General features: G+C 56.9%; 1 protein-coding gene across 1 annotated transcript; it reads left to right on the forward strand.

Annotated features, from left to right (window-relative positions):
* The first annotated feature begins 821 nt into the window (after window positions 1-821).
* Window positions 822-8,585, forward strand: NODAL (nodal growth differentiation factor). Its single transcript, XM_006745585.3, has 3 exons — window positions 822-1,263; window positions 5,541-6,238; window positions 7,667-8,585. Exons 1-3 carry the CDS (start codon window positions 1,068-1,070, stop codon window positions 7,817-7,819), a joined length of 1,047 nt encoding a protein of 348 aa, XP_006745648.1. The 5' UTR covers window positions 822-1,067; the 3' UTR covers window positions 7,820-8,585.
* The last annotated feature ends 1,728 nt before the right edge of the window (window positions 8,586-10,313 follow it).

The following is a 10,313-nucleotide window of genomic DNA, read 5'->3' on the forward strand; positions in this document are numbered from 1 at the left end:
GAGGGAAAACAGATGGGGCCTGAGAAGGGGCAGGGATTTCTATTTCTTTAAAGGTAACTCCAGCTCTGACCTGACTGCACTGCGCAGGGAGGCCAGACAAGGCTCAGTTCCGTGCAGGGCTCCGAGAAAGGGAAAGGAGAGAGGGCTGAGCTGACACCCAGCTTTCCTGCCAGGCACAGACACCACAGGCGACCCCTTTCTCCTGAAATCCCGGGGTGGGGGGGAGGGTGGATGGGTGCCTGCGAAGGGAAGCGCCTGATGCCACCACAGCTGCTTCACTGACGTGAGGCAGGGGTCCCCCCGTTAGCTATGCCCCAGGCTCCAGCTTCTGCCCAACACCTCCCTTTTGTGATGGAGAAGTCCGTCCTTCGCCCTGGTCACTCCGGGAGAGCCCTTCCATCCCTGTCTGAAGCGGGTCCCCGTGGGCCTTCCTCTGGAGCTCACCCTCCTTGAGCCAGCAACTCCCAGTGCCCAGTAGTTCCCCAGAGGCTAGCCCTCGGACAGGCCTTGCCGGATACAGCCAGGAGTGCTCCCGGAGGCCATCCGGGCGGTGTCCTGGAAGGCTGCACCTGGCTGGACTGGGTGGGGGCCTCGCAGGCCAGTGTGGGGCCAGCCTCCAGGGCCCACCACCGCTCCCTACCTGGTCCTGTTGAGCCAGACATCCATTTGGAGCCTGGAGCCACAGGAAGGGGCAGGGATCCGAGGTAAGGCAGAGCAAGGAAGCCACAGTTCTGACCCCAGAGCTGCCGATGACACACTTGCTGTGCCTCAGAAACAAGGCCCTTCCTATCTAGAGTAGCCACGTGCCAGGGTGCCCGGACCAGGCCAACAGGACGGTCCCCGACCTAACAGCGCAGCCAGCTTGGCGGGTCTTCTCCCTACCAGGCTCGGGGCTGGCCCGCCCCAGCAGGTGGTCCCTCTGGGGGCCACCTCCACCCACCCCCTAGGGTGGGGGCAGGTATAGGAGCTCAAGGCTTTCCCCAGGGAAGGAGGAAAGAGGCGGGGCGGCAGCGAAGGCCCAGGATATAAGGGGCGGAGGCGCCGCTCGCAGGGCCAGCCAGCCCACCATGCACGCCCCCCGGCTGCCCTTGTTCCTCCTGCACGCCTGGTGGGTCCTGCGCCAGGCGGGCGCCGCCACGGTGGCCCCGGTGCCGCTCCGAACGCGGGGGCAGCCCTCGTCGCCGTCCCCTCTCGCGTACATGCTGAGCCTCTACCGGGACCCGCTGCCCCGGGCGGACATCATCCGAAGCCTGCAGGCGCAAGGTAGGCTCCCAGCCGGGGCGCCTCGGGACTCGGGAAGGGCGCCGGGGTGGGCTGCGGGCGGGCGGCCCGGGGCTGGGGACGCCGCGGCTGAGGGCGCCCCGGGCTGGGAGCGCGCGTCCGGGGTCCGGGTCTGGGGTGGCTCGGCGTCGGCACCCGCTGGGCGCGCGCCGTCGGCGGGTGGAGGGGATGGTGGCATCGGGAGGGGGCCCCGGGCGGAGACCTTTGCGTCCCGCGTCTTGCTGCAGGGTGGGGAGCGCGCGGTGCCGGAGGGTGGGAGGCCGACTGCGCCACTGGACCGCGCCGGCTTGTTAAATTACCTAAGCTCGCGGCGCCTCGGTGTGCGCTTCCCTGCAATGGGGACAAGAGTTCCTCCCTTAGAAGACGGTGGCGAGAGCTAGGTGACAAAGCACGTTCGACGCTTAGCACGAAACCGGGCGTAGAAATAAATGGTCGTTAGTATTGCTACATACATTTTGTGGATTTTTTTTCTTTTCCCGCGTGAGAGTGAATGGGTGCCGGAGCCTGGTGCTGACTGCAAGCTTCGAAACCCAGCACAGTGCATGTAACCTCAGGGATTAGAGTTCAGAGATCCGGGACTAGAGATGGGGTGCCCCGCAGTTGGGAACTGAGGCAGGCTTGGGAACTCGAGTCCAGGCTGGGAAGGGGTCAGCGTCCCGAGTGACTCGGGTTCGGAGCCTAGACATGGATGGGGGGAAGCACTCAGCGACCATGGTGATTGGGGAGGATCACCCTCGGAAACAGCGCGGGGCGTTCTGGGCGTCCGGCGCGACGGGCAGGTGGGTGCGGAGCAGAGGGAGCGCTCCCGCGGCGTCCCCTTGCCCCTTGCAATCCACATCCTGACGCCTGGGGTCGGGGGCAGACCCCTGCCGCTGGGCTCCGGCCTGCGCCTCCCTCCCCAGCTGGGGCCAGACGGCCCTCCCCCACGCTGGGGCACAATCCACATCCGATAATCTGATCTAATTGGCCACCCGCCAGCAACTTGTGGTCTGGGGGTGGGGGCTCCTAGCTCCCTGGCCGGCCACGTCTGGGGTCAGACAGCTGATGACCCTCTCCTGAAGGGTCATCTGAAGACCAGACAGACTAGGGACACTGGAGGGGTGAGCTGGCTTGGAAATGACTGGAGTGCTCTGCTCAGTCCCTCTACCAGAAAGCTGGGTGCTGGGAGGAGGCTGGGCAAAGGGGTGCTGGGTGCCCTTTTTCAGTTCACTCGTCCTTCTCGAGAGTTCCAGAAGGTTTGTGGGAGTTTGACAGCCTGGGAGACTGGAACACTGAGTCCTGGTCCCTCAAAGTCTGTTTCCCAATTCCGGGTGGGTCCCTTGCATATCCGTTGAGTTCTCTAGTTTCCCCTGCTGTAAAGCAGGGGACTGGCTTTCTGCCTCATTGGTGTGTACAAGGTAAAATATACACGACCAAATCTAACATTTTACCTCTTTTTAAGTGTACGGTGACATTAAGTACATTCAGTGTTGTGAATTGACTTCATTTTTTTAAAAGCAGCAAGAAGAGCCTGCTTGGAGGGACACTGATGGAGAAGGAATGTTCTAAACACTCTTTTCCCTCGGGCTTATCTGTAGGCCTCCCCAGGAAAGAGGGAAGTGGCTGTTAGCGTCTAACCAAAGTGGGTTTGCATCTGCCTCTGTCCCTGTTGAAACACCCTCAGGTTTCTCACCTGTAATAGTGGTGAGGATTGAAGGAGACCAGGCTCTGCTCGGGAAGCAGATAGTGGCAATTATCCTCAGAGTTTATAATAATGCAGAGTGGACGCTTAATGTCATACCTACACCCTCCTTTCCTCCAGAGCCCCAAGTCCTAACTCAGCCTCAGCACTCTGTCTGAGGGGAGAGAACCCAAGGGCATGGGCCCAACCACTTTCTTCTTTATTTTTTTATTTATTTTTTTAAAGATTTTCTTTATTCATTTGAGAGAGAAAGAGTGAGAGAGAGCATGAGCAGAGGGAGAGGGAGACCAGACTCCCCGCTGGGCCGGGAGCCCCACGTGGGACTCAACCTCAGGACGCTGGGATCATGACACGAGCTGAAGGCAGATGCTCAACCGACTGAGCCACCCAGGAGCCCCCACTTTCTTCTTTAGAACTAGACGTGGGTCAAGATCACACTGGGGCCTGTGTGCCAACTCTGTCCAGTGCTTGGATCAGTTTCAGGGTCCATGAACCCTCTCCAGATACTTACCCCAAGTCACATTTGTTGTACAGGTGGGAGCATTCTTAGCTTGTGTCAGGCATCAGTGACCCCCCAAAATTAGGCACCCCTCTCCTAACAAGAACCAGAGCCAGCTCTAAGAGAACCTATCAGCACTGTTTCCCAGGGAGCCCTTGGCTGGGGGTGGGTCAAAGACTCTTCCTCACCCTGGGCAGGAGCACTCCATACACATTGTCCATTCTGGGAACAGATGACTTTGCTTCTATGTCCAGGTCCCTCACTACCTATCTGGAACCTTCATTTCTAACCTTGGCCATCGGCAAGAGTAAGGAAGTGGTTGATGACAGCCAACATTTGCTGTACCTTGGCTGTGCTGGGCAAAACGCCGTACGCACGTTATCTCAGTAAATCCTAAAACTCCCACGAGGTGGATACTGTCACTGTCTTCCTTTTACCAAGAGGGAAGCTGAGGCCCAGAGAAGGAAAGTAATCTACCCAATGTTCAACAGCGAGCGGCAGAATTTGAAGCCTCGCAGAACGCACCGGAGCGTTCTGCTCTTAACCTGCTGGGCTGGAATGTCTTCTTCTAAAAGGCCATTTGTGGGTACTTGAGATAAAAAGTCTTTAACTCCTGGTGCAGGTGGCCAGGAGTTGCTGCAGGTCCCACCTAATCCCCAGGTAGCTAGGGGTGCTGTGGTGGGCAAGGGGGAATGCCTGCCTCCTCCCCACACCTCCGGGGAGAGTTGCTAGCCAGGGCCCGGTTATTGCCCCCTGCAGGTGCTAATGAGGAGGGAAGGGGAAATGAAGAAGAGCAGCTGAAGGTGGGTTGGGAGAAGCTGCCAGGAGGCTGAAGCTGGGATGGCCTCCTTGTAATGCAGTTTGGATTTCTCAAAGAAATTCACTTACCATCTGACCAAAGATGCTCTATGAGACCCTTAAAAAAAAAGGAAACTGTTAGTGGTCTGCCCAGAGTGGACCTAAATCGGAGACCATCACCACCCTTGAGCTCGATTCACGAAAGGGTTAGTGTTTTTTTCTGAGGGATGATCCCTGACTTTGATTTAGCGACAAGCCTTCAAACCTCTTTATTTCCATGAGGGCTGATGAGGATGCAGGGATGGGTAGGGCATGAACGTTCCCATTGCAAAGAAAAGGAAACTGGGCTTGAAAAAAGTTAAAGGTCACTTTTAGGTGACCTGAAAATCCACAAAAACATGCTATTCCCAGACATCGGACCAAATTAGTCCAGGACTAAAATGAATGGAATGTGCTTCCCCATTCCTTGTCGTCCGGTTTGGGTTGAGTTGTCTCGGGGAGCGGGGGTAGAACAGGGCCAGGGGCTGTGTGTGTGCTACCGTGTCTGCCCCAGGTGTGGGAATGTCCCTCGGGGGGTGGGGGAGGTGATAAGCACCCTGCAGGTAGATGAGAAAGCCCACGGGGTGGAAAACTGCCAGGTCAGCGCAAAGTCATGCTTAGAATGCCTGTAGAAGCCTATGCATCAGGTTGTCAAGAACTCCTGAAGTTTCTGCCTCTGCCGTTAGGAATGGGCGGGGCATTGGGCTTCTGCTGCCTGTGTCCCCCTGAGCCCACCGAGCCTTGCCTTTCCATGATACACGTATCAACCTCAATGTGCCCATGAGATAGGCCACCCTTTCCAATGAGAAGGCGGAGTCTGGGAAAGTGACTTGCTCAGGGTCACAGGGTGGGTGGAGGCTCAGGGTTTAGGTCAGAAAGCTCAGGGTTTGGCCAGAGAGCAGGGAGAACTCATCCAGTTTCTACCAGTTGTTCTCCAGCTCTCGAGTGTCTTGGAAGGAGCCGCAGAACGGTGATGTGATTTGGAGTTTGGGCTTTGCGGTTGGGCAAATCCAGGTTCATTCTTAGCTCTGCCACCTTGTGTGGGTGATTTAACCTCTCAGAGCCGCAATTTGAATCGGACCAAAGTGGACTCCACGTTCCCAATGCCTAGGGGTTGGGCTGAGCATCGAGAGGATTCCTATCAGGTTAAGGCTCCAACATGAGCTCTGGTGGTTGTTACAGCGATGAGGCTGCAGGGGGCCCGCACTCACTCTGCTTCCTTCCTGGTTTTTCCCCACCCAGATGTGGAGGTGGATGGGCAGAACTGGACGTTTGCTTTTGACTTCTCCTTCCTGAGCCAAGTGGAGGATCTGGTGTGGGCTGAGCTCCGGCTGCAGCTGTCCAGCCCTGTGGACCTGCCCCCTGGCCTGCCACTCTCCGTCGAGATTCTCCACCAGCTAAAGCCGGATGCGGAGCAGGACCCAGCTGACTGCCGGGGGCGTCTTCGGATGGACCTGTTCACTGTCCCTCTGTCCCAGGTCACCTTTTCCTCAGGCGGCATGGTCCTGGAGGTGACCAGGCCACTCTCCAAGTGGCTGAAGCACCCTGGGCAGCTGGAGGAGCAGATGTCCAGTTTGGTTGGAGAGTGTCAGCCGCGGCCTCCCACGCCACCCGTCGCCAGCGCGCTCCTCATGCTCTACTCCAACCTGTCCCCAGAGCGGAGGCAGCTGGGCGGCTCCACCTTGCTGTGGGAGGCCGAGAGTTCCTGGCGGGCCCGGGAGGGACAGCTGTCCCAGGAGAGGGGCAGGCGGCGCCGTCGACACCACTTGCCAGACAAAAGCCAGCTGTGTCGGAAGGTCAAGTTCCAAGTGGATTTCAACCTCATTGGATGGGGCTCCTGGATCATCTACCCCAAGCAGTACAATGCCTATCGCTGCGAGGGCGAGTGTCCTAACCCCGTGGGGGAGGAGTTCCACCCCACCAACCACGCATACATCCAGGTGCAGAGCCCTGCCAAGGGGAGGGGAGGCAGGGGGCTGTGGGGGAGAGGGGGCCATACTGCCCGATCGGGGGTGGGGGAGCGGACGGGACTCCGGCTTTGCTTGTAAATTGCTGTTCATTCGTTCACTGTTATTCGGGCACCAACAGTGTGCTGCCTCCTATCCTGGGAGAGACTGATGGCCTGTGACACGGTCCTCAGAGGGCCTACCTGCGGCCACGCCCGCTTGGGTAACCTCGAACACCTTGCTTCCTTAGGCCTTCTTCCTCGTCTTTCATAAAATTAGGGGTGGAGGGTGTAGACTAGAAGACTTCCGCTTCTCCTCAGCTCTGACTCTTCTAGGAAAGGAAGTTCAGAATCTGGACTCTGGGAATAAACCTGGCTCTGATTCCTACATATTAGCTGTGTGATACTGATCAAACTGCTTACTCTGTCTGAGCCTGACCTTTCCCGCCTGTGAAAGGGGGATGGCAATGCCATAGTTCATAGCCATGTTGTAGGGTTAAATGAGATGAGATGTTTCCCGCATGTATATCTGCTGGCTGGTGACCGGCACGTTGGATGATGTATCATCACTACTAGAAGTCTGTGATTCACCGATGGAATGGGAGCCACATTTGTGGGGCCATGGTTGGGGTCATCCTGTTCTAGCCACTGTACTTTTGCCACCTAAAACAGGAGTTGGACACCGTTTTGCAGTAGGGAGGGCCCAAGACTACCACCACGTGCCACTAATCAGCCTAAGGTCTAGAAGGTGGTGGAGGAGAGCAAAAGGACAATGAGAGGGAGGGAGCAGAGAATAGAGCCTAACATGGTGGCCCTGATATTGGGGTTCAGAGGCTCTGGGGAGCATGTGAGCTGAACTCGGTGGGGCCAGAGCCCTGCAGGACCTTTCCTAGGCAAAGGCCTGAGCCTCTCCTGGGACTTTGCTCCATGAACCTCCCTGCTGCATGATCAGGGGGACCCCCAGTGACCCAGAGAGTCCCAAGAGCAACTCTGACACTCAGATCCAAAAAGAAAGACCTCGCTGGACCACAGGGATGGGGCCTGGTTCCAGAGTGCCAAGGGATTGTTACCTTTTCTCCTACTGACTCTATTTGCCCTTCTCTGGGCAACAAAGCAAATCCCACAAGAATTTCCTCATGACTCTCTTCTGCTTCATGTTTCTGGAACGAAACCAGGAGTTTCTTGGAATTGGCATGCACTCTAGACTAGAACAATAGGAGGACATGTCTGTTTGCTACTGCTTTACCCAGATACAGCCTTTAGAATCTTCTGTTTAGCTCTTTTTTTTTTTTTAAACAGCCTGTAAAGTTACTTTACATGTTAGGAGTTGATGGTGTATAGTGGCAGGCTGAATCCTTTATGAGAATGATTTTCTTCTGCTTTTGTACTCAGAAACTGATTTTAACTGACTTTTCTCCCCCAGAGTCTGCTGAAGCGATACCAGCCCCACCGAGTCCCTTCTACCTGCTGTGCCCCCGTGAAGACCAAGCCGCTGAGCATGCTGTACGTGGACAACGGCAGAGTCCTCCTAGACCATCATAAAGACATGATTGTGGAAGAATGTGGGTGCCTTTGAGGGGATCCTGGCGGGGCCCGGATTTGCCTGTTCCCTGGGAAGTTGGGAAGGTCCTAGAAGAGACACGAGAACCATCTCACGCAATGAGGAGACACAGAGGGGGGAAGGTTGCTCTGTTTGCCAGAGGGGGAAGAGCTGCCTGCCCTGTAAAGGAAGGCTCTGTGGGGTCCGGCTCACACAGAGGCTGCTGTCTGTCGGGAGAGAGAGAGGAGCAAGCCTGGGCGGCAGGCTGGTCGGCTGTTCTCTTTCCTGAAGAGACAGTGGTGACTATAAAAGCACTAGGGCAAGGGTTCTCTACTTGACTTCTTAACCTATGAACCCTCAGAAATGATACGCAAAAGTTGGGGCGTACGTGCATTTATCTTTGAGGTGGGACAGGTTACCGATAACTTCTATGTATTCTCAAAGGTGGTCTTTGACCACCCCCGCCCCCTGCCAAGATGAAGTTCACTGTGTTAAAGGAGAAACGGTTGGCTCTCGTTGCCTCCGGCTGGTTTAGGGAAGCCCCCACCTGCTTCGGGCCGGCCAGTGGCGATCCGCTGGCCTTGTCCGGAGGCTCCCCAGAGTGGGTCTCTGCTAATGAGTTGCACAAACAATACAGCCATTGTGAAGTCCTCCTAGGCCAGCTGGTGCCTTTGAAGGGAGAGGCAGAAACTCCTCCAGAGAGCTGGCCACGCTGGACTCCAGGAGTGGAGCCCTCAGGCACCCCCCAGCCAGCCTGCGTGGGCACACACAATCCGAGTCTATTAAAGTTGGTGACAGTTCACCTCGGTGTCTCATTGTGTGCTGTTAATGAGGCCCCTGAGCTTCCCGCCCAGCAGGGGCGACGGTGGCCTGAGACCTGGGTTATGGTCACACCCGGGCCGCTGAGAAGCTGTGTGGCCTCAGGTGACTAATTCCTTGCTCAGCCTCCTCCTGTAAAGTGCTAACATGTCTGTTAGCAGGTCCTACATCATGGACTGTCCTCTGGGCCTTATCCCCATCTCCTCATCTCCCTCTACAGCTTACGAAGCCTGCTGAGCCCCAGGCCTGCCGTACCCTCTCTCTCTAACCTTTACCAGCTCTTCTGTTGCTCAGGCTTCGCAGTCGGGCTTGATTTCAGGTTCTACCCAGCAGCCCAGCAGAAGGAACCCCAGCTTACTTGTGGGAAGCTCTACCCAAAGCACCTGAGCACAGCTTTGCCTTTTGGATGAAAAGACCCCAAAGGCAGCGATCCTGTTTCTCTTTTAGCTGACCTCATTAAGCATTGACAGAGCAGGGGCTGTTTCTGTTTGGCGGGGTGAGGGGGCCAATCTAGCGGGAATGCGAGTCTATCGTAGTTCTACCTCTGCTTCCCCAGGAAGCCGGTCAACTTCTGCTCCAGGCTTACGAGAATGAGCCCCATCGTGTGGGAACCCCTCCTGACTCGATTGCAGCGATGGCTGAGTCAAGGTAGTAATCCTGGCCTAGGCCGAGGTTGGTGAGGCTAGAGCCAGGCCTGGGCTTGAGAAACCTTAATGCCCTGATTCGGCAACCAAGCCGCTCTAGCTGCTCCTTTCCTGGGGTGGAAATAGACCTGCTGGCACCGCAGTCCCGAATCACAATAGGGTTCTGCAGCTGACTATTCAGAACCCCTGTGAGGCCAGCTTTTTATCCCATCTGGAGGCCCAGGGCCTGACCACACAGCTAGGAGGGGCGGGGTCAAGAACTCGGCTCTGGTCTCTGGAGCCCCAGGGGCACTGTCCTGAATAGCAGCTTAATTGCTCCCCTACTTTGGGGTCAAGGCTTAGCCTCTGGAACCAAACATTTGGACCCAATCCCACTACCACACCGAGGTTCTGGGAAGTGAAAATCCCAACCCTGGGGCTTGAGAGCATCTTCCTTACTAAATAGGTGCCCAACATTTCTTCTATGGCGAGGGCCAGGAAGGCGAAAGTCCAAGCTACTTGTGGCCACAGCTGTGGGAGAGTTCACAGTCAGCAGCTCCACTGACTCAGAACAAAACCTCACTGACGAGGCCCGCGGGCACCGAGGAGTGGAACTTCGTTTTGCTGAGCCCTGCTGAGAGCTCCGTGCCGGGCCCATCGGCAGTGGGTCATCCTGCTGCCGGGCCAGAGGCGTTTGGGGCCAAGCCTAGCAACAGGGCTTCGTGCCCTGGGCCCCGTGTGTGGAGGGAAGACTGCCCCCGAGAACGGAGTCCTGCCCTAACCTGGGGGCCAGATGGGGCTCTCACAGAATGGTTATTTTAACGTGCTCTCAAGGCAAAGGTCTACTGTACTTAGAGCCGTGCCAGGCCGATAGCTGAGTGGGGGCAATTGGACGCCTTACTGTCCTTGGCCAGGGCAGGGGGTGGGCCTAGCGGTACGTAGGAGTGGAGAAAAGGAAAGACTGGAAGGAGAGAAGCAGAAACGGGGGCTACCCGGGAGGCGGTTGTCAAGACTCCAGTAGCACCACTGTGGGGTGTTTGCCTCCACCTCGTCTCCCCTTCTCCCCCCGCCCCCGCATTCCTAAGTGG

The sequence above is a fragment of the Leptonychotes weddellii genome, chromosome 6, assembly GCF_054177405.1.
Source record: "Leptonychotes weddellii isolate Sample4059 chromosome 6, ASM5417740v2, whole genome shotgun sequence".
Taxonomy (NCBI): Eukaryota; Metazoa; Chordata; class Mammalia; order Carnivora; family Phocidae; genus Leptonychotes; species Leptonychotes weddellii.